The following is a 24,146-nucleotide window of genomic DNA, read 5'->3' as shown; positions in this document are numbered from 1 at the left end:
AACATAAAAATATGAAAGTATATGTATCTACCTATACCTGATAATCAATTTTCTCCCACAACAGCTACTGAAAGGATGTCTGCTGTTCTGGAATCTTAGAACTGTGGAGGTTGGCAGGGACTTCTGAAGACTGTGTAGTGCTCAGCCCCACTTGGCAGGGTCAGCTAGAGCAGGGTCACTGTGCCTGGCATTGCCCAGCCCCGTTTGGCTGTCACGGTGGTGGGTACCTTCTGCTCCAGTACCTCTGCCAGTGTCTGGCATGCTGCTCTTTGCCTGCCTTTTCTGTCCTGGCAGCAAACACCTGAAGCTGGATTGCTTTCATCTTCCACTCCTACAGGTTGTTGCAGCCCTTCTTTCTTGTGCGCAAAGTGCAGGTGTGGAGTTGCTCTGTGTTTGGATCCAGGGTTTCTGAGAAAAGAGACTGAGCTGAGTGAGGCAGTTCTTGTCCTGTAGGAGTTTGGAGAACTGCAGATGCCATGACATCATGAAGTAAAGGCCACTTCAGGGAGAGATAGTGAAAGGAGAAAGTCCCTTCTAGGCTGAGTGACACCTTTTTCAGAAGGTTTAATCATAGTGTAGGACTTATGTCAGAATCTTAAGAGCTGGTATCATGCCACAGTGCCAGAACCTCCTCTAAAATATCTTCATCTTTTGCATGTATTGGGAGAAAAAAGGGCTTTCCTGAGTGGTTCCACTAGGCAAGGTGTAGGACAGGGCTCAGCATCATCCCTGTCACATGCAAGCTGACTTAGAAATTGTGTCAATGACTTATGTGAAGAGGTGCTTCACTAATTGCTTAGGGAAAATATAATTGTATAACAATTTGGGATGGAAGGGAACTTAAAGATCCCTAGTTCCAGCCCCCCAGCCACGGGCAAGGAACCTTCTCTAGAACAGGTTGCCTATAGCCCCGTCCAACCTGGCTTTGACCACTTGCAGGGATGGGACATCCACAACTTCTCTGAACAACCTGTTCCAGCACCTCACCACCCTTACTGTAAAATATGTCTTCCTTATATTCAGGGTAAATCTACCTTCTTTCAGATGAAAACCAATGTCCCTTGTCATTTCATTACAGCTCCTAGTAAAGAATCTCTCTCTGTGGGGATGGCAAAATTCCTCTTATTTTCCAAATATATAGTTCCTTGGATACTTATTTCCATGGGACTTTGGGTATGAGGCTGTTGTTTGTTTTGTGTATGAAAGACAGACTTTAGCTCCAAATTTCTTCTTCTGTAAAATACTAAATGTATTTGAACGAATGAGGCATCTACATGGCTTGATAGCCTATCTATCCTTCATGCTGGCATTAGTATAGAAAAGACAGTATTTGACACAGCCTGAAGGGAAAGGAACAATGCTGTGAGTTGCTAGGAGTTATCAGCACAAGGCTGGAAATTTGATAAACAGTCTGCTTAAAAATCATGTGAAAATTATTCTCCTACGGTAGATTATAGACATAGGTCTTTGCTTTCCCCAGCATTAACTGTTTGGGGGTTTGTTACCCCTATATATGTGTGTGTTGGAGTCTATACACTGATGTGCTGTTTATAGATTTCCACTGGGTGAAAGACTGCAAAGACATCCACCACTCTTGCTTGCTCAGTGCCTGGATTTCATGTCATGCCCAGGAGTCAGCGCGTTCCTGTGGGAGCTTGTGGGCTGGGAGTGGGCAGAGGGGTGGGGATGAACCACAGTTTTCCTTCCAGCCTAATGAGTGCCTGCCAGCACAGCTGAGCTGGCAAAGTGAGTGTTGTCATTTGCCTCTGGCATAGTCCACACGACTCATTCCCACTTCCCAAAGCCAGGGAAGAGCAAGAAAAACATGCACCATACAAGGGAATTAATTTAATGCAAAGACCTCACGAGGCTGCAGAGGTATTGGTTGACTACCAGCTACCTCAGCTCCTGCAGAATTACTGGGAAAGCGAGCGTGTGAACGTGGGCAGGTGTCAAAGCAGTCAGAGTACATAGGAATAAGTTGGGGTGGCCTAAATCACTTTGGTGGTTTTGCCCAGGGTTATGAGGTGAATCCTTCTGCACTGCTGGAATCAGTGTTAGGGGGGGAGGTGGCTTGAGTGACCAGTACCTCTTCTCCAAAGGTTACCTTGGAAGAGCAATTTTTCTCTCAGCTACCCATGTGGGAATTTAGTGAAATTAGGCAGCTACTGTGGATATCAAAAATAGGTGGTGTGACTGACCCATTTATATGTGAAACACATTTCCCTATGTTTCACGGAATGGCAGACTCACTAGGATTGGAGGGGGCTTCCAGAGATGCCAAGTCCAAGCCGCTGCTCAAGCATGGTCGACTATAGAGGATTGCTCAGAGTTTTGTCCAGTTGGGTTTTAAATATCTTCAAGGACAGAGACTCCACAACATTTCTGGGTAATCTGTTTCAGTGTTGGATGACCTGCTCAGTAAAGAAATGTTCTCTTACATCAAGAGAGAATTTCCTGAATCTGAATTTGTGCCCATTGCCTCTTGTCTCACTGGGTACCTCTGAGAGGAGGCTGACTCTGCTGACTTTGTTCCCCTTGTTAGGTATTTAGACCCACCTTGATAAGACCCCCTGAGCCTTCTCTCCTGAAGGCTGAACAGACCCAGCCCTCTCAGACTTCCTTTCTATAACCAGTGCTCATCACCTTTGTGTCCCTTTGCTGGGCTCCAGTAAGTCCATGTCTGTCCAGTATAGGGAACCCAGCCAGCACTGGACACAGTGACCTGGGGAATGGTGAGAGCAGTCTCGTCAGTGCTGGGCAGAGGGGAAGAATCACCTCCTTCAAACTGCTGTCCACACTTTTCCTAAAGCAACTTGGAAAGAGAATGGGTTTATGTAACTATGTCTAAGAAAGCAAGCAAAACAACACAGAGCTGGGTTATAGGGACATTGTTGAACATTGTTGGTGCTGTCTTCTCAGTGGAATTTGCGTCCTTTTTCAGCACAAATAGGATATCTTTGGCAGCACTCAGTTTACTTTTCTGTAGGAACACACAGAGTTCAATTTGTTTGCTCTTGGTTCCTTTGAACACTGAGCACATGCCAAGGAGGCTGAAGGGGAATGAGAGGAGGCGAAAGAAGACTGGGAATGGAGCTGTGTAAGCAACAGTTGAGGGGGTCTTTTGAAACCTTTAAAAAGCAAACAAGATTCTGTAAGTCATGTTTTGCTATTCAAATTAAATTTTTTATTTCTAAGGTGTGTAGTTTAAATTTTGTTATGTGAAACTCTACTCACACAGAGAGTTTACTGCTGGCAAGCCAAATGGGAGAGGCAGACCTGATAAACCTGTGCAGGACTTGTTGTGAAATATTATAGGGAAAAAGCCTTGCCATTGGCTGGGAGGTTTGGATGGTGATCAAGTGGAGAGCTTTTGAAATAACATGAGCATGTGTGGGACATGATAACATTGCAGGAAATATATCAAACAAACAATATCAGGCCTTAAAGATGGAGATCTGTCTGGTGTGGGCCCCCTGAGGTCCAGCAGGGCAAAGAGCAGGCAGATCCGTCCTCAAAGTGCCCCACCTGCTGCTGGCACAGCCTGGACTGCCTCAGGCTGGGGATTGGCTGTTCAATAAAATTCCATCTTTACAATCTGACTTTTCTGTGGACCTGTAAAAGCAGCAATTAAGGTGTTACTTAATGAAATACTGGAGTAGCTTACTAAGTATTTCTGAAAAGCAATTTTCTCTGGATGGCTGACGGCCTTTTCAAGTGTTTCAGAAAAGTGATATGTTTTTAAACTCAACCTTCATTGCTCTTGCTACTTGTTGCACAACAGTAGAGTTTTAATATTTTTCTTGATCTTTCATTTTGATTGTGTTGCCCTTGCTAGTGTTAATAAGCATTCTTCTGCCAGAGCAATCTCACTGGGAACAGACTTGACATGGTATCGATGCTATCTGGCACCCACATACCTGGTTCCTTGATTATCAGGAATCTCTCCTCCACATGAAGCCTTTTTTTTTCCTTTCATAATCTTTTTGCTAGAAAACACAACTGATTATGAATAGCAGTGCTTGGATTGTCACATTGCATGGTTGGAAGTATGGCATGTAGAAACAAATTTATAGTTGAAAATGATAAAATTTACTAAACAAAAAAATGCTTGCAGAGTGATCTTTCTTCCTCTTGAAATCTTAGTGATTGTGCAGCTGTTCTCTCCTGTCTTTTCCTAAGACATATTTGTAGATTTTTCACAAGGAAAAAGCTTGTTTGGGAAACTGTGATTGTAAGTTAATTAAAAATAGTTTTCATTTTATAAAACTAAATGTGTTGGCAGTAGCATACTCATTGCTAATGGGCAATTGTACTTTTTCAATAATAATAAGAGATTCAATGAAGCTCTAGAAGATGTTAGTATATGATTAACTAGATAATCTATGTATTTGAGTTTTATTCCCAAATAAGATGGATCTCCCAGAGCCAGAAGTCTGAGTTTATATTTGATAATTATATGAGACTCTTGAGCTTTCTTGCAGATTGTAATTCAATTACTCTAAGAAAAGAGCTTTAAAACATGAAGAAAGAATGAGTGCTTCTAATTCCAGGAAATAATTGTGACCAGCTTGGTCAGTTTGCTTACTCTGTCCCAAAGAGAGCCCAGCAGATTATGTACCATGCTGTGCTGCAGCAGCAAATAAGAGTACAGAGCCCAGAAATCACAAATTATACCTTTCTCAAATACTGGTTTGGTTCTGTGGAAAAAATAGCTTCTGAGAGTGTTTATTAAAATGTCAGCTGTGATTTCCTTTACTAGGAGATATTCTATGGTGAGGTACATCAGAAATGGCTGAAAGGTGTTTGGCACTTACTGGACAACCTGTGACAGGCAGCTGCCCAAAATTAGGGACCTGGATCACAGAGGCAAATAGCTGGTGACTTGTTTCTCTGACTCTGATGATAGGTTATGTGTGGATATGTGTGTCTTTACTCATGTATTCTTACACACATCCAGACCCACTCCATGCTCTGTAGATGTTCTACAGTGGATTATGTTCCCATCACTGAGAACAGCAAAGGCAACTTTGGCAGATGTGGCTGAGATTCGCCACATCTGTTCTGTTCCACCTCTCTGGAGTGCCAGGTCCGAGGGCTGTAAAGCTAATGTGGATGAAGATAAAAAAGCTGCTAAGACAGAAAAGTGATCAGTCAAAACCACCTGATTTTTGCCCATTGAGGATGCTTTTTTTCGTCTGTAAATATTGTTAAGCACTTCTGGGGATATGAATCCAGGTGAAGAGTCAAGCAAAAGCACAATTGGCTAAATTAAGAGAGGAAAAAAATGCTTTTTGACTCTACCTAGAATAGTTACTGTAACTACAGACTATCTTTAGGGGTTTTCTGGATACTAAGCAAAGCACCTTATGACTTCAAAAGGCAACAGAGTGTAAATAGAAAAGAAAAAGAGGAAGTAAACATGCCCCATAAAGAATAAAACAAATTTTAAAAAGTCATTGTTTCTTGTAAAACCTAACTGAGTGGGAGCTAGAGAAATAGCTGCATTAGTATTCTTTAGTCTCCATGGGATTTAAATTCAGAATGTGCCAAACTGGGTCATTGTCATACATGAGAAGATGGGGACTTCAGAGATAAGGCTGGAGCAGTTGCTCTAAATACCTTAAATTGCCAACCCATCATTTAGTCAAAACAGCTGATTCCTGGACATCTGCATGTACAGTTGCACCTGTGGCAATTAACTGGAAGATTGAACTCTCACATATTTGTGCTAAGTTTACCAAAATCTGTGAACAGGAGCTTGGCAGAACCTCAAAATAAGTTTAGAGCATGGAGTAAGTTTAGACCAGGGAGGACCATGGCCAGAAGGGAGAGGGGCCATGAGGTCTTTCAGGAACAGACCTGGTGCTGCTGGCACTATGGCACCAGGGGATATGTTCAACACACGCAGAGACCAGGAGGAATTATTAACTTTGCACCTGCTCAAGGAATGTTCCTATAAAGGAAATTATATAAATATATTGATTTGTTGGAACAGAACAATATATGTCCTTCTGAGGAGAAAGAAACTTCTGGTTTGAAATAGGGGAAGATGCCAAAAGCGATAGATTAAAATTGGGAATGGGTGGTGATATGGACTAGAAATCAATGCATTCAGTGTGGTACAGTTATTAGACACAGATGCTAAACTGGAGATAAAAATAGAAATGCAAAGCTGGGCTCTGGAAAGAAATTATTCATTGCTTTGCAGTTCTCTACAGGACAAGTTAAGTGCTGTCTGTCATCTGATTAAAAAGTAACAGCAAGATATCTGTCATGAAAAATACTGTAGCAAAATAAGAAAATGTTAAAGATGAGATTTTCTCTAAAGTTCTCTCAAAGGACATCTTCGGTCAAATGTCAAAGCACCTGAAAGTATCTCAAAGGGCCAACATGGGTAGTACTGAAATTACTGTATTTATCTATACACACATGCAAATTTAGTATTTCTTTTAATATTTAAGTGTATACAAAATTTATTTAACAAATGCAGTGAATATCTTCAGAGTAATGGTGATGAAATGTAAACAGTGATGAAATATAAACCATCTAATGTTTATCAATTATGCATTAAATACATAAATATACATCTATTTATACATATGTGTATGTACAAATGCGTAAAAATTAAATTTATTTTTTCAGTTTGGTTTCATAATTTTTTGAGACCAAGTTTGTGGACTCTTGTTTTGCTTCCTCCCAGTGGAATACCTAATGCTGTATGTTACAAGCCTGTCTGTCCTTGGAGATGTGAGGAGTAGCTGCTATTGTAGATGTCATATCAGAAGATATTTTCAAGACAAAGATAAAGAGGAATTCTGTGGACATCCCTGAATCTGTGATTTTTTTTGTTACATTCAAAGAAAAAAAATAAGTAATCTTTTTCAATCTTACTGTAAAGAAAAGCTGTAATTTGCCTAATTTTAAGGTAAATGAGAATAGTCTCTCTCCAGGCCTTAAGATTCCTAAATGAAAGAAGAATGTTGCCTTTTTCACTATTTTCAGCCTCCAATAATCAAGCATAACATAGGTTCATCACCAAAATCATCATCATCATAGCAAATCAGTGAAGTTGCATTTGACTGAAAGCAGCAGTGAATGCAAAACAATTGTTCAAGTTATGTGGCGAATTCCAATTTAAAATGTTCACATTTGGCTAATTATATTCATTTATTTCTTCCTAAGGCAAAATGGGGAAACAAAATAGTAAGCTGGCCCCTGAGGTGATGGAGGATCTGGTGAAGAGCACGGAGTTCAATGAACACGAGCTTAAACAGTGGTACAAAGGATTTCTAAAGGACTGTCCAAGTGGTAGACTGAACCTTGAGGAGTTTCAGCAGCTCTACGTCAAAGTAAGTTATTTACTAATTTATTTGTTAACTTAAAAGTACGTTCTTTGACTGTAGAAAAAGTTATAAAGTAATGTAAAGCAAACATATGGTCCAGAGCTGCTGGTCATTTAGACTGAGGAATAACTTTGCTTGGTGAAGCAATGGTGAAGATGAGGCAAGGAGTGGGGAGTGTTACCCTCTTCACACCAGTGATTTGTGTAACTATAGCGACAAGAACCAAAAATTTAGGAAAAAAGCTGTGATTTATTCACAAGAAATGTAATACATTCTCTGTGTTCTGAAATACATGACGTGAATTTCAAATTTTAAAGGTGATGTTGTTCACCTTTAAAGGATGGCCATGGTCCTGTTCAATATAAACCATGTGATTGCTGGACATATTTATATAAAAGTGGTTTCGTTTCATGACAGTATGAGCTGCAGATAAATTATGCACTGTGCACAAAGCATTTCTTCCCTAAATTTTAGGTGTTGCCTTTATTTTTCCCAGCTGTCACTTTTTTCTCATTTTATTGGGAAGGGAAAACAGGCTGATCTGTTTATTTTCTTCTTATTTTTCATTACTTTGTTATGTTCAATGCAGTATTTCCTTTACATTTATTATGTATTTATTCTGTAACAAGAGGAACATGGGGGTAGCATGAAAAGTGTATTCATGTTACAAAGATAATTATATTTTAATTAAGAATTGAGTGTTGACCTAAAGGTCAGACACTCAAAGTAATGTTAATTAGGACAAATATTGAATGGCAATGATGAACTGTAGGATCAGAACAGCTCATAAATACAATGTGAGGCTCAGTAAAAATAAAGCAGCCTTTCAAATGTAGTTAATAAGTAGTTAAGACTGAGCACACTGGCAATTTTTGCAGACAAGTGGGACTGTTGTTTTCCTCAAATGCACGCTGGAGTTCTTTCCTAAATTTCTTCAGCGTTGAACCAGATCACTCTGAAAAGTATTACCTAGACCCTTTTTCTTTCTAATGAATGGTTCTAGCATAAACTTCTAATTCACCTTACACAAATAAGCTTCTGTCTTCATATTTTAATATTCATGGCTGAAGAAGGTGTTGCCTCACAATACTATTCTTAAGAACAGGAGTTTGTAATGAATTATATTTTCAGATGAAAGACTCTGTACAGCCTCAGGTGTGCTTGTTATTGACTGATAATTTGTAAGTTCCATTTTAAACAGTAATGACTGCACATCCAAGAGCAGACATCCAGTCATTTCTCATACATGTTTCTGGTAAAAGTAAACAGTCTTTAAAAAATTCTTAATAAATTATGTCAACTCTTCAGAAATTATTTTTTTCTTTTTGGAAAATCACAGTAAAGGTTTTTTTTGGGGACTTTTTTTTTTCTTTGTTGTTGTTGTTTGTTTGTTTGGGGCTTTATTTGGCTTTGTTGTTGTGGGTTTGTTTTTGGGGTTTTTTAGGGGTTTTTTTGGTTTGTGTTTTGGTGGAGTGGTGGTTTGGGTTTTTTTTATAATTTTGTATGCTGTGAGGAAAAACATCTGTAAATAAATCAGAACTCCCAGGACTGACTTCCTTCAAACAGGTGTGTGAAGCATTTATAGATATTTCACAAGATACTTTACTTGTGAAGACACATCAGAGAGTAAATTCAATATCATGTTTGCAGAGATGGCAGTGCAAAAAATAACATGAAGACCACAAGCAGTATTTTGCACTTGAATTTTGAAGACAGATTTGTAATCTTACTAAGCTGCAATATCCAGTTTTTAGTTTTATGGCCTCATGTATTTTTAGACACGGGCATCAAATGTGATTCTCTCCCTTGCTTTGGTAGTTGTGGGGTTTGAATTTTGCTATGTAATGATACTGCCATATATTTAGTCCAGTTTATTGTCATCCTGTATTTAATGTCTATACGGGGCAAAATGCTAATCTCGTGAGGAGAATTATGATTAGCTGCAGTAAATCCAGAGCTTTACTTCTCTCTGTGTCACAGAAATGCTTGTAAAATAATGTCTCTGAGGAGCTCATAGTCTGAGTGCTGGCCATGGTGACAACTTCTTCTGTGTAGGACATTCTGTATACCCCAGAATGTCTATCGGCTGGCTGCAGATAAACCCCTAGATGTAAAATTTGATCTTTCCAGGAGGAGCCACCAGCAGGAGACCTGAATCATTATGATTACATTTATAGCATCTCAGTTCACTTAAAATATATTCGGGGTGAAAATGCATGAAGCGTGTATTGATTTGTAATTCCTCTGCATAAATTTCTAGCTGGGAGGGATGATATTTATCTGTTTGTCTGAACTGGATTTTATTGAGGAAGATTTCCATAGATCAATATATTTTGAAAAGAAATGCAAGACTTTCCTCCATTTCCAATTCACATTGACTTAAGTTGACGTTGTTTCTTTGTTTGTGAGAGCTGTGGGGTGCATTTTCATGTGGGTTGATAAAAATATGTTGGTCATCTAATCTAGGTGCAAAGGAAACCCCTTTTTTTTTACTCATACACAATAGAAAATATCCTCAGCTTAAACAGACAAAACATTTTATATTAGCAATACTTTGAAGTGAATTTCCTGGTTATCTGCACTTCGCTTCCATCAGAATTACAAAGTGGGGTGCACAATCTTAGGGCATAGAAACTGTTTGGGTTTTTGGGTTTTTTTAATGAAACATAAATAGGTGTGTCCTGGGATCACACCTAATGTGTTACTGTATCTTGCTTCTAATGAGCTTGAGTTGGTCTGAAAGGGAACCTCCAGAACCATTGTGATGTAGATGTCAGGTCCTCAACATGAACCCTTCAAAGTCTACATATTTGCATCAATTGTACTGTGCTGTTTACTGATGTAGATGAAGACTGTATTGACTAAAGGGGGAAATTACTCTAGTTTGGCTTGGGAACATTTGCTATTGAAGTTTCCATTATGAATACAAATCATCCAGTGCTTAAAATAAATAGCAGTTACACCAATGGACTCTACAGAAAAATTATTTGCAGCACTTTTAATGGAAGTGTCTATAAAAATATTTAGTCAAGAATACCTCTTTTAAATAAGCAGCTAATAGGGAGAAATATACTTCAAATTGTTGCATATCGAACATTTTCTGCAATATAATAGGTCATTGAAAAGATTAGTCCATTTTTGGGTAGATAGATTCTTCTCGGGATACAAAAGCTGTGCCAAACTGTTAGGGCTCATGTTTCCCTCCATGGCGCTGAATGAAGTGAATGCTTCTGCAGTTTTTTAAATAGTTTATTAAAGAATTGGTTATATATACTGCAAGCCCAGAGCCACAAAGAGTCCTAAATACTGAAACACTGAGATACAGTCTGCATAGAGCATTGGAGGGGGAGAAATCTGTGGATAGCATTCTGAGGAAGCTAAAACTCAAGCCAACATTTTGTAAATAAACATGCAAAACCACAAGGCATTGCTCAGGACAGGAGCTGGTGCAAAATTCTAAGTTTCTCCCGGGTATGGGAGTTACGTCTTCCTACTGCAGAGAACTGTCTAGAACTGTAGAAAAAGCAAAATCAACTGACTGGAGTCCTTTCGCTTTCTCTCTTAAGTGACAAAAATAATGAAATTGCCTTACCTTTATCACAGTGGTTTATGTACTACTTACGCTGTAGAAAACTGAATCAGTTAGAGGAGCAGCATTGCCAGTAGGTCGAGGGAGGTCATCCTGCTCCTCTACTCAACCCTGGTGAGATGCATCTGGAGAGCTGTGTCCATTTCTGGGCTCCCCAGGACAAGAGAGAGATGGAGCTCCTGAAGCGAATCCGGCAGAGGGTGACAAAGATGATGAAGGGACTGGAGCATCTCTCCTATGAAAAAAAGCTAAGGAAGCTGGCCCTATTCAAGAAGAAATAACTGAGAGGGGATCTCATCAGTGTTTATCAGTATCTGAGGCGAAGGTGTCAAGAGGATGGACCAGGCTCAGCTCTATGGTATCCAGAAATAGGTCAAGAGGCAGAAAGTGATGCACAGGGAGTTTCTCCCAAATATGAGGTAGAAATTCCTACTGTTCAGTGACCACACACTGGAACAGGGTGCCCAGAGAGGCTGGGGAGTCTCCCTCACCAAAGATATTCCAGAACCCTCTGGATGCAGTTCTGTGACATGTGCTCTGGGATAACCCTGCTTGAGCAGAGAGGTTGGACCAGATGTTCTGCTGTGGTGTCTTCCAACTTTACTCATTCTGTGAATTATCATGTCTCTGTTTGAATCTGCACTTCTTGCCCTCTCATTTATCTACCTGTGATGAGATGCGACCTTCTGGGCTGCTGGCAATATCCCAATTAACCTCTTTTTCCGTAGGAAATAGCATCAGACAAGCTGAAACCTAAAATTTCCTTCTTCAAAGAGAATACTCTAACTGTTAAGCTTAATCCTTACTAGCTGTCTTAATTTTCCTTTTTCTCTCCTAAAAAGTCCTTAATTCTTTTATCTTGCATAAAACTTCATTATCATTGCAGGCAGAGAGCTAAGAAATTAATATACAAAACTGTCATTAAAATAAAGATAACAATAAAATACTCTTGAGTGTTCCTATCATTCTTTAGGGTCTCTTGCCATGTAGAGGGCCAAATATATTTTCCTTCAGATCTTTTGAATTCACTGGGTTTAGATGAATATGCCCTAGAGTGTGTAAGAATGCATAATCACTGCTAATATTCACAGGAATTATGCATGTTTATTAAGTGGAAAATAGGCTTCTATATTGTGATACTTCTTGGAACTGGGTCACTGAACATGAGAAGCATATCTCTGCTCTAAGAGAAACAAGCACCAATGGGCCTTTAGCAGGAAGACTAGAGTTAGGAATGATCATGACATAATGCTAATATTAATAAAGTAACTTACTTTGTGAATTTAGTGCTCCTATATTATTTAGATATGTTTTGGAGTTTTATAGATAACTTTTAAATGAAGGGGGGAAAAAAGGAAAAAAATAATGCTATTTCGTTAATTGGAATCAAATGGTTTGTCATATTTTTGGCTTCTATCTCACATTTCCAGCCTTGAAAGGAATTGGTTTTTAGTCCTTTGTTTTAATATGCGTAGAACAAAAGAACCTCAAAAATCTATTGAAATTTAAGTGGGTGTATTTGCAGGCTCTTTCAAGACAGACTAGCATCATTCTAAAGATGGTGCAGAGCGCCTCAAAATATCAGGTTAGAGCTGGATTTCAGGCTTTCAGTGTCTGTAAAAAAGTAGGATTCCAGAATGGCACAGCTGTGTTTACAGATGTCCCAAACATAGATGCAATTGTACTGGCAGAAATTGATGTTTCCTGGGATCATCTCTTAACTGGTAGAGCTGTGCTAGTTTTATAAGTGTGCTTGAGTACTTAAGCTTTCCCTGTAATAGGAATACTTTTAAGGTATATTATACCAATGTTAAGTATATTATACCAAATATAATTGATATATTTAGCATATTATACCAATCCTGTGATGCTGTAGAACTGCAGCATATATTGAAATAATGTGGATTGTAAAAAAATATTGACTTATCTACCCACACAATGATTTTAGCCTTGTTGCTACCTTCCAGAAGATTACATCTGGTGTGCCAGCAGTATTTCTGGACAGTATGACAGGATATTTGCTTGCATGAATCACCTAAATTTAACTGCAACACAGAAAACATAATACTTATTTATTTAGAAAGATTACTCAAAAAAACTCTTTAAGCTTATTAATATTACAGTGTTATTGAATTTTTCAAATGGATATGGAATAATAAAACAGATGCTGTTATTTTAGAAATTTTTGATGCAAACAAATAGAGCAATAAATAGCACTGGTGTGGGGACATCACAGTATGGCTCTGTAAGGAGGAGTGCATATCTAGATGGGCAGATGAAGTCTGGAAAGGAATGACAGTAACATTATTTGCCAGGGTAGGAGCTTTGCTTGTGGGGGGTAGTAAAACAGTTGATGAGGTAGAGATTCTTGATGCATTCCTTAAGCACTTAATACAAATCTGCACATCTGAGACAATTACTATAAATCGTTAGGAAAAAAAAAATCTCCTTTTCACTGGAGGTTCAGTGAAGTTGCTATGAAAAGAAAATTAATACAGCAGAATCTAAATGCAGTGTGCTGAAGAGCAACTGGGCTTGTGGCCCAGCACTATCACTGGGGAGTGCTTTTCAGGATGAGCAATCTTCTCGGTGCTCCAAAACTGTATTAAAACTGGGTTCTGATAACTTTAAAACCAAAAGTGATTGCAACTGCTTTTCAAACAGGACTTGGCTAAAAAAAAGGCATGGTCTTGTTGCTTGGATGTTTTCCATACAAAACTGCTTTTGCCATTATTCTTTTTCTTCTCCTTATAGACATGAATAAGCAGGTCCTGTGCCAAAATGCAGGTCTACTTCTAAGCCACATAAAAGGCTTATTTTATATTTCAAACATAAGCTGAGATTGTGCTCCATGAATTTTAAAACAAAGGGCCAGAATGCTTCTTACTTATAAAACTGAAATCAAACAACCCCTGAAGGCTTAACTTTGAAGCGGACTTTGAGCAATTCAGGGAAGGGGAGGATACTGGTAACATGCCTTTCTGCTGCATTTCTGTCTCTGTGCTTATCGCAGGAAAAATAATGTCTGGGCTTAATATCATTTTGTGGAACAGATTTTAAAATCTATCTTTAGTAAACAGAGCTTTAAAGATCAGCAACCATGTTGAAAAACAAAACACAGTTAAAAACCACAGATTCTCTTTTAAGCTGCAAAGCAAATTGAAAACAGTAATTTGCAGAAGAGGACCAGCATGCTGGGTAGCAAAGAGTTCTGAAAATACGTCTGTAAATCACAACACTGGATACTAAGAGCCTTTAACAATGTGGAATGGAGTCAGTTTAGATAGAAACACTAATCTCAGTGAAGCTAATGGGAATTTTCATTCCTGATCCTTACTTAAGCTCTTAGCACTGCACTGACCTACCAAAATTGTTTATCTTTGTGAGACCCAAGTGCTGTGAAGTCTGCTGCAAGCTCCATTAACCATTAGTGTCCAGTCCTGCAAGCTGGATCTAGAGTCTGGAGAGTTCCTCTCATTGCGTGTGAAGATGTGCACACTGGGAGCTGTCATTTAAAGGCAGCAATGGTTTAAAACCTAAATCTGGGAAGAAAGGGATGAAAGTAAGGGTCCTAAATCTGGTTAAAAAGTTTCACAGGCAAAGAAGGACAAGTTCTTTTCTCCTTGCAATATTATGGCTAGTGGCTAATTTTAAAGGCTAAAATACATATTTTTTTTGTTTCTGTTGCAGAGCATCTAATGGCCCATATCCTCTAGAAAATCTCCTCTGCAGACTCTAAATCTGGGAAATGAGGAAGTCAGACAATTTTAAGAGATGAAATCTAAACAGCTAAATCTTAATTGCTCTGAACAGTAGCTTGTGGAGTGTCCAGGCTAGTGGAATGAATTTTCCTAATGCTTGAACAAATCAGTAACATATGCTGATGCTCTGTCTGGCAGAGGCAGGAATCATGGTCGCATGAATCCAAAAAGCAGTCCAACTGTCCAAAGGCATCTTCAGGGCGTACAGAGTCAGCAGATGTGTGGGGATGCAAAGATTTAGTCCAAACCTCTGATTATTACCAAGTATTGAATATATCTGTAATTCTGTGGCTATTTGTGGTTCTTGGAGGCATTTAAAACTGCCTCCCAATGCATTGAAGAGAGTACATCGAGACAGGACAAGATGATCCAGCTTGGAATGCTTAAAAATATCACCATTTACATGCATGCCCCAGTTTCCGCCATAGTCTGATAAAAGAATGCAGGCTGGGTAAATCTTCCAACAATAACATGCAAATTACTTTCACTTCATCTTTTATTTTGAAGGAAGTTCACCAGTTCCCAAAACTGTCATGCATTTTTATAAGAGACCTTCTTCCTTTTCAGCTCACCTTTGATCTATGTTTTATTCCTCTGAGAAATCAAAACAATGAATTTGGGATACTGTGATTATTTCTGAAGCAAAATACTGAATTCATTAATAAGGTTATCTGAAGGGTAATAAAGGAGCGCTGCAGCTTGGATGGAAAGAGCCATTGCTAACACTAAGAATGAAAGAGCTCAAAGAAAAAAACCCAGTGGACTGTCAACATCACATCCCATAGCTGTTATCACGTTCAGATCTACTAGTTGCTGTAGCAATGCTTATTTTACCATTGTTACATAGTCCTCACAACAGCTATCAAGACTGATCAGTGATTCACAACCTCTACACAATCTGTTGCAAAAGTCAAGTGTTTCAGACTTTTGTCATCCTGAAACAACTTCTTCCTACCTCCCTTCATCCCACCTCAGTGCTTTCCTTGTCATCACAAGGAAGAGTATTCACAAAACCAGTGAAAATCTCTAAGTATGTGCAGAAGAGAGAAAGAGAGAGGGGTAATATTGACTGCACTTCTTCAGAGATCTTCCCTTCTCTTGCAATCAAATAAAATTGTCATGAATGAAGCACATAAAATCTCTATATTATGTATGAACATTTGAAATACTAAAATGTTAAACCATTTGCTTGATGTCTAGCAAAGTCAGGATTCCAATTACTTCATGGGTCAATATATAAATGTCCTTTACTTCATTTCTTTGGAGTGAGGGCTTATTCTTTTTTCCTACAGAATGGCTTAGCAATGCCTTCCTGGAGTTATACATGCACATAACAGTATGACACTTTTGGCCAGATGTTAAATATCTAGTTGAGATCTACACTGGTTTCTGGGAATTGTAGTTAAAGTGTGACCATGTCTTAATGGAAACCTGTATTAATTTAGGTCTTCAGTGACCTGGATTTTGAAATGCAGGTCATCTTTTTAGAATGATACTAGCCTTATTCTGAAGACTAGTAAGCATGTGTTTTTGTTACTTGAGACAAAGTGAACTAGGGTCTTTCAGTGATTTCTTCTTGTCACATTTCTTAAGCTATAAACATTGCTGTTTGTTTAATATATATAAAAAAGCTGTTTAGTATTACAGGGTTCCTAAAGGAAGCATTAAACCAGGGTACTTAATTTCAGCACTGGACTGAATTACTGTCATTTATTTTTTTTTTACTTTCAAACATTAAAGTGCTGTCCTCTAGTATTAAAGTGTACATTCAATATCTTGCTTGTGCACAAGGCCTGAAGCTGAAAACAGCATTCTTATTTCAAAAGGTATGGACCGGAACTTAGTACTCTGAAGCACAGCCCTTCATCTTGCTGCGTTGTCTCTGACTCCCTGCCTCACCTTCTCCTCCCTCTCTCCTCCCAGGAAACTCATCAGTCCTGCAGAAAGTTAATTTACCATACTAAAACATACTTGATGGAGTGAGTCACTGTAGCTGGGTGTGAAAATCTCAAAACTTAAAGGGGACTCGTTAGAGTGAACCATGGTGCTCACAGCCAGGCATTGCCTGTGTGAGCTCACTCCATGTGCTTGTGGTGTGCTGAGATGGCAAATCTCTGTTACCACTGCAACACGTGCTGCTGTGGGAAGCTACAGCTATGCAGCTAATGAAACACGTGCTTTTTCATAGTACAGTGGAATGGAAAAGCATTTGGGAGCTTGGTTAGTTATCAACTCAAACACAGTTTTTATTATCAGGTAGATATTAGTTGCCATTCCAGTCAGATTTCTACTACTTATAGTTTGAACACTTCTAGTACCTTGGGATATCAACTTTTTTTTCTTCAATGAGAGTAAATTTCCATCTTTTTATGTTTAATTAAGCCTCATAGGAATAGACTATTTGCACTGACAAACCGAATGATTGCCAAATTGAGATGACTTACTGCTACCTGGCATGAGAATTAGAAAACTATCTTAATTTTATATTCTATCACAAACAAAACAAAATGAGAAAAACATAGAGTTTGGAAGATAAAGTAATCAACAGAAGGAAAATTAGAAGGAGACTTTGCCATTTTACTAAAATTTGTATGAAACATTCTCAGAAAAACGTGGTGTGAAATCCACTAGGTTAAGAAGATGTGAAGGTTGGCTCTCCAATTGCATGAATAGCCCAGAATTGAACATGCAGCTTTAAATAAAATCCTCCTGTAGTCCAGAGAAAGAGCAGTATATACAAAAGTGTAAATCAATACTGCAGTTCACCTCAAAGTGAATAATATCAATTGGGGATTATTTCTGTGTTAACAAAAAAAGGAATTAAAAATTCCTACGTCATTAATTGAAATAAAATTCTATGTAGACCTTGTCAGCAGTTTTCAGAAGAAGTATATTCAATTACGAAGTCATTTCTAGATGCCTCTAGAGGTCCTCTTTAATTTGGTAGAATATACCCTAGGACTGCTGTAATCCTTTATGAGGATATTACACACCTCTAAGCATACTATGACTCTACAGCTTTCTTTGAGAGATATCCTCAAATTGGCTCCTCCCTGTCAAACCCATCAGGGTAGGAGATGCATGAAGCCCTATTCCTAGATACATGAATTTTGGCAATGTGGTTCCTGTCCCTGGTGCTAATACCAAATACACAGGGATTGATCAAAAGGAGCAGTCCTTGAATTTGCTTTTGTGTTTGCCAGCTCCAGCTTGTACTGCTAATGTCCATGTTGGCTGTACCTGTATCTCTCTTCTAAAGACCTTTTTGGTTCTGAAAAGCTTTGATTGTATTGGTGTTTATTAATGTAGCAATTGTTGTGCCCTGATTTTATGTGTTGGTGATATAATTACAGCTTAAAACATTTAACTGAAGTGATGGAGTTGTTTAAGAATGGATCATCTAAAACAAGAAATTGTGTTGTGAAAGCCTCACAGGACATCAGAGGCATGCAGATGAATTTAGGTGATGTACTTCCTCCTAGCATGGGTCTGTTTCCACCAGAATAGATTCCATGCAGCTGCTTTTCATCCAGCTGCTAAATGCTGGACTCTGGAAGGTGATGCTCTTTGGATGTTGTCCTGGTGAAATGCAGATGTCCTTAGCTTCCTTCTGAGCCTTTCTATCCTCACACACACGCCCTAGCCCCGGCAGGAAAGGATGGAGTTGTGAAATCACTACTTCCCATCTACCTTCTGCTTCCCGCTTACCCTCTCACCTACACCTTGGCAGGTCAGGTGCTGTCCCCTGTGCTCCATTAACAATGCTAATTTCATTCAGGAGGAAATTCATCTCCTTTCCTCAGGGTCCAATTTCTACATTTCTGTACAAAGCATCTTCGGCACATTGAGTCATATACTGCATGTGCGTTGGTACACTCAGTACAAACAGTATAGACACACATTAGGACACATTAAGCTTCTTGATTAGGACAAGTGATTGAGGTGGCAATCACTTTTGAGCTCACAGTTGTTTAATGATGACCAAATCCCACAGTTTTCTTGGAGGGAGACAATTGCAGTCCATCTAGAGCTACAGAAGGATACAACTGAGCATCATTAGTTTTTATCTCATGCGCAATTGTTTTTCATCTCATCTCTTCTGTTGCGCATTTGTACAGAACAGGGGATATCTTAACACTCTATTTCTCTTAGAAGTCAAACTTCCCTATATTTTATATTTAAATATTTTAGGTATTTATTTATTTTCAAATATAATTTCCATATATGACCTTTGTTTGCTTCATTGTGTTTTTTTAAACAAAGCAATACTTAAAATAACACCTAGACTAAGAAATGTGTACTTTCTGAGTTCTATATTGTGGTTCTTAAAAGCTTAGCAAGAAAAATTGGGGTTAAAGTCTAGAACACAATGCTGAAACTTGTAGTTTATAATAGTAATAATCCTATTTAATTGTAAAGGTTCTGTATTAGTCCTGTCTTGAAGAAGCAATTATTTATCTGTTGATTAGCTCTTGCCACAATTAAATACACAGTATATGACAAGGGAAACCCAAAAAATTAGTGACCTTGTGTTAGAATTGCTTGCTCAGTGCCACAAATTAGCCCCTATGGTGTGTTAGTCTATCCACTCATTTATTTTTAAGATTCTTTTCTCCAGGAGCTTTTCTGTGTAGCACAAAAATGGTGTTTAATAGACCTGAGGTTATTTTCACAGAGACGTAAGTTCTGGGGTTATTCTAATGTACAGCCAAGGATTGCAGGAATAAGGATATTTCTGCTTCCTGTATCTACTACCCTGGGGTATCTTTGAAACACAAAAAATCATGAGAAAGAGCACATGCTCTGGAACAACCTGAAAGGAAAGCATATTTTCATACTCAGAAAATATAGTTTCTCATACAGAAAATCTCCAGCAGGTCCACAGCAATAAAACTGAGTAAAAAAGTGCTGCTAACAAAAGGTAAATGCTGGTCTTTGTGCCCCGCAGTTTCTTTTAAAGTGATGTACCTCTTTGTTACTTCTCTGCAAGAATAATGACGTTTTGCCAAAGAAACAAAATCTGTTTCCAAAGAATGAATTGAACACATTCAGTATAAAAATTACATTAACTTGTAGCCAAATTTATTAAAAATACAAGATTCAAAATTATTAGTTTGGCACACAAGCTTCTAATAATTCTATAGAAGTGGACTATCTGTGGGAAATTAGCTCTTGAGCTCTATCCAGAAGGCAATTGTCAGTGGGAGAGGAAAAAAAACCTGTATTCTGGCTGTCCAAGGCTGGAATTTTTTTCTGCACAGGCACAATAAATAGTTTTTGATAGAACTAAAAGGACTGCCAAATCAACCTATCTGAACAAAAAGTGTGTTGTGCTTTAGACATGGGAAAAGTGCTCCAGAACAGTTAATCCCTACAAAAACATTATCCCTGGATTATCACCAGTAGTACTCGCCTTCAGGCAGTTTTCAGTTATTTGTTTCCATTTTCCATACATGTACCCACTGTTTTTATTTGCACGTGACTGTTCATCTCAATCATTTTCTTTGCTCTCATCTATTCTGGGCTCGCGCGTGTGCATCTTACATGCTGCCAGAGTACTTTGGGCTATATTTATGTTTCCAGATTCATAGAAATATTGTTCTACATATAATGCTATGAAAGCCAGTATGTAGTCCTAAAAGGACCACTGATTTCTGTGGAGTGGCCTATGTCACTGCAAAGTACATCAGTGGGCCGGAATACCTTTTCTCCTTCCCTTTTGTGCAGACACAATATAAAAATCCCATGCTAGTCCTGTGTCTGGGTGGTGTGAGTGAGTTCACGTAGCTCCCTGGCTGAAGAAGCCTCACGGGTTTTATTGCCAGCACGTTGGTGCAATAGCTGGGTCAAGGGACAGCTAAATCGTGTTGCTATGCAGACAGGATGTCTTGGAGCCAAAAGGAAAACAAAGGGAGAAAGAAACTCTCTACAAGAAATGCAGTCCCTAGTTACTGTGTAGATCACTTCCTGTATAACCAAAGGGAGTGGCACCTCACATCCGCAGTGGAGTGGAAGCATTATGGTGGAAGGTAAGAGTTTGCCCAAAGTGAGGATAGTTCCATTAATATAATCTATGATGGATTAAAAATCTGCTTTTTTTAATTGCCAGAACTCATTTATTGCATTAAGGCCTCAGTTCTTACTATCTTGCTATCCTAAATTGACAAAATGCAATATAATGAAAAAATAAATGTTTTCCTCCTAAAGGAACAAAGTACCCTCCTTCTTCTTGGAGTGCACCAGAAGATGCAGCCTTGGCATCTACAAACTCCTGTATAATCCTGGCTGTCAGGCATGTGGAATCTTTAGATACATCCCCACCTTCTTCTTAACTGTAATGTGCTCTTCTTTTCTTTCCAGCTAGCTCATAATCCTTCTTCCCTGGGGCACTAGCTAGATGCGTGGTGAAGCCTGATGGGATGTCTGTACCTCTGTCCTTTTCTCCTCCAGCTTTTGAATTTCTGCAAACTTGGCTTTGTGACTTCAGGATAATGAGAAGCTTGCTGTTAGCTGTGCTCATTCAGCCTATGACTGGGGCTTGGTCATTTTATTTTCATTTGTCTCTCTCCTTCCCTCAAGACAAGGGCAGTCCAATATCAGAAAGCCAGCCCAATCCTTTATGCAAAGAAGTACCTTATATCTGGAAACTTCTCTAAAATAAAAGTCTACAAGCTCTGTCTGGCAAGATGCTGCATAGCAAAGCATAATGAATGGGCATAATTAAGTGTTTGTTATTCATTGTTAACGATGCTGAGAAACACTTGAGAAAAGCAACTATCCAGATTCTATTACCTGAACTAAAATGAAATGTGTCCAGAAAGATTTTTGAAATGCCTTCCTTTTAGTCTTTAAACATATGCATTTCTAATTTATAAAACCAGAGATTGGGTGGGGGTCATTCTTTGTAATTTTTAAATTTTTAAAACTTATTGGCAGTAATGAAAATGGTGCTATCAAACAGTACAGGCTTGAGAAATGAAAGTAAATTTAAAAGAGAAGAAATTGAGGTTGAGTAAGTGCAAACTTGCTGTAGACTTTGGAAGACTTAAAATTACATTTATTTTTAAAAACCTAAGGGGTTTAAAAATTAAGACAGATGATGAAGATTATGTTGACAGGGGGACATTATCTAGACAAGCCATTCCATATTTATGGTTGTACATTTATAATAAAACACATGGTTGTGAGAAGACCTGCACTTGCAGCCTTTAGATAAGGTTGTAAATAAACAGATGAAATAGCCAATGGTGCTGTTCAAATCCATGGGAGATTTGACACCTTCTGGGGGACCAAGGTTTGGCTTGCATTTTTCCGGTTTCTTGTTTTATAACATATGAAACCCTGCAAAAGAATGACAGATGGCCCTATGGATTATTTTTTTTGTGATGAAAATATGGTCAGTTTTTGTCTTTTTTATGGAAATTCCTTCTCTCTTGGTAACTCCCACAAGCAAATACGCCATTGCCAAGCTGTTCCTGAAGTGATAAACATAATATCTGGAAGCACAGAGAAGATGCTGGACTGGGCACTCCTGGGTACTCCCAGTCAAGCCATTGTGGGTTTTTTCAGTTCATTGGCCAAACAAATCAGATTACCACATCTGTTTAGCCAGATGGTCTTTCTAGTGTCATGAGGAAAGTGCAGTCTAAATACTATCTATAACTAGCACAAGGATTGTATTGGCAGCTTGATGCAGAAAAGGACTTGCATTACAGAAAACCCCTCTTAATGGTATTTGATGACAGTTTCCTTTTCTAACAGGCAAATGAGCTGAGCACCATCCCCAGCCATGGTTTGTGTAGGTGGAAGCCATCATGATGAGTAGAGCTACGGCTGGTTTCTAGATTGCAAGATGGGAACACTAATCTAATTAATATAATATTAATATATTAGAATCATAGAATCATAGCACTGGTTGGGTTGGAAGGAATCTTAAAGATCATCCAGTTCCAACCTTCCTGCCACGGGTAGGGATGTCATTCACTACATCAGCTTGCTCAAAGCCTCATCCAACCTGGCTTTGAACAGTTCCAGGGATGAGACATCCACAGCTTCTCCGGGCAACCTGTGCCAGTGCCTCACCACCCTCATGGTAAAGAATTTATTCCTAACATCTAATCTAAATTTGTCCTTTTTCAGATGAAAACCATTGCCCCTGTCCTGTTACAATTCTTGCCCATATAAAAAGTCCTTTTTATAAGCCTCCTTTAAGGTACTGAAAGGCTGCTTTTTTAAGGTACTGAAAGGTCTCCCCAGCTCCTTCTCTTCTCCAGGATGAGCAACTCCAATTCTCTCTGCCTGTCTCCACAGGAGATGTGCTCCAGCAGTCTGAGCACCTTTGTTGCTTCCTCTGGACTTGCTGTTAGCAGGTCAACATCATTCCTGTTCTGGGAACCCCAGAGCTGGATGCAGCCCTGCAGGTGGGGTCTCGTGAGAGCAGAGCAGAGGGACAGAATCCCCTCCCTGCCCTGCTGCCCATGGGGCTCTGGATGCAGCCCAGGACACAACTGGCTTTCTGGGCTGTGGGCTCATGTCCAGCATTTCACTCATGAGAACCCCTGAGTTCTTCTCCGCAGGGCTGCTCCCAGTGAGCTCCGCCCCCAGTCTGTGTTCATATCTAGGATTGCTTCAACCCATGTGCAACACCTTGCACTTGACCTTAAGGAATTTCATGAGGTTCTTTTGGGCCCATTTCTCAAGTTTGTCCAGGTCCCTCTGGATGATATCCCATCCTTCTGTTGTGTCTTCTATTAGTCTCAGCCTGACCTGCTTGATATATTATCAGATCTTGATTTGTTTTTTTTTATTTTTCCAGCACTTGCCAACAAAAGCGTATTGTGTATATTTTGGGTTCATTAGACTTCTCTTTCTTCTCTTCTGCTTAATCCACTCTACAAAAATTATTAAGTCTCTCCCACATAATTAAAAAATAAGAAGAAAACTTCCAACTAAAGGAAGGAAACTTCCAACTAAAGGAAGGAAACTTCCAACTTCCAACTAAATAGAAATTACTTGAGTTCCTTTTCTAAATTTTCATTTGGTTCATTATGGCCTTATAAGGAAGATTCTTCCAGAGGATAATCAAGCTGTGGTTGGCTTCTAAGAATTTGCAGTGACTAGATATTTGTGATGGAGCCAATTGAACATTCAAATGTTGTACAACAATTTAATATAGCTAATAAAGTGGATTTTGTCCCTATTGACCTTGAAAATTCCAGTATTATAGGAGAAATGCATGGGACTTGGTTACTAATGGAGAGCAAAGGCATTTCAGTGGGAAATTATCTCATTGAAGGATAGATGTGTGAGGGACATGGCAGAAATCATTCTTGAAAAGAACCTATCTTCCTGTATCCAAAGGGTGCCAGTGAGCTGTTAGATGTCTAGAACTGGGAAGAGGAACCTTTGTAAGAGGTATTTGAGAGAAAAGCAATTTTGCATAATATCAAT

The 24,146-nt window shown here is 38.9% G+C and overlaps 2 protein-coding genes across 4 annotated transcripts in view; one reads left to right on the top strand and one right to left on the bottom strand.

The window, feature by feature from the left end:
• The window catches only part of SMC6 (structural maintenance of chromosomes 6), a 283,990-nt gene that overhangs the window by 185,567 nt on the left and 74,277 nt on the right, over nucleotides 1-24,146 (bottom strand). The window lies entirely within an intron of this gene.
• Nucleotides 1-24,146, top strand: part of VSNL1 (visinin like 1) — an 85,635-nt gene that overhangs the window by 31,408 nt on the left and 30,081 nt on the right. For 2 of the 3 annotated variants that reach the window (XM_068183420.1, XM_068183419.1), the window contains exon 2: nucleotides 7,186-7,352. In XM_068183420.1, coding sequence (XP_068039521.1) covers nucleotides 7,191-7,352 — 162 coding nt within the window. In that variant the 5' untranslated portion in view covers nucleotides 7,186-7,190. Of the gene's footprint in view, nucleotides 1-7,185; nucleotides 7,353-24,060; nucleotides 24,100-24,146 lie in introns of those variants that run through there. The other variant, XM_068183421.1, reaches the window with a different exon arrangement.

The sequence above is a fragment of the Anomalospiza imberbis genome, chromosome 3, assembly GCF_031753505.1.
Source record: "Anomalospiza imberbis isolate Cuckoo-Finch-1a 21T00152 chromosome 3, ASM3175350v1, whole genome shotgun sequence".
Lineage (NCBI taxonomy): Eukaryota > Metazoa > Chordata > Aves > Passeriformes > Viduidae > Anomalospiza > Anomalospiza imberbis.
The sequence above is the reverse complement of the archived record's forward strand: the minus strand, read 5'-3'. Positions and strand labels throughout refer to the sequence as shown.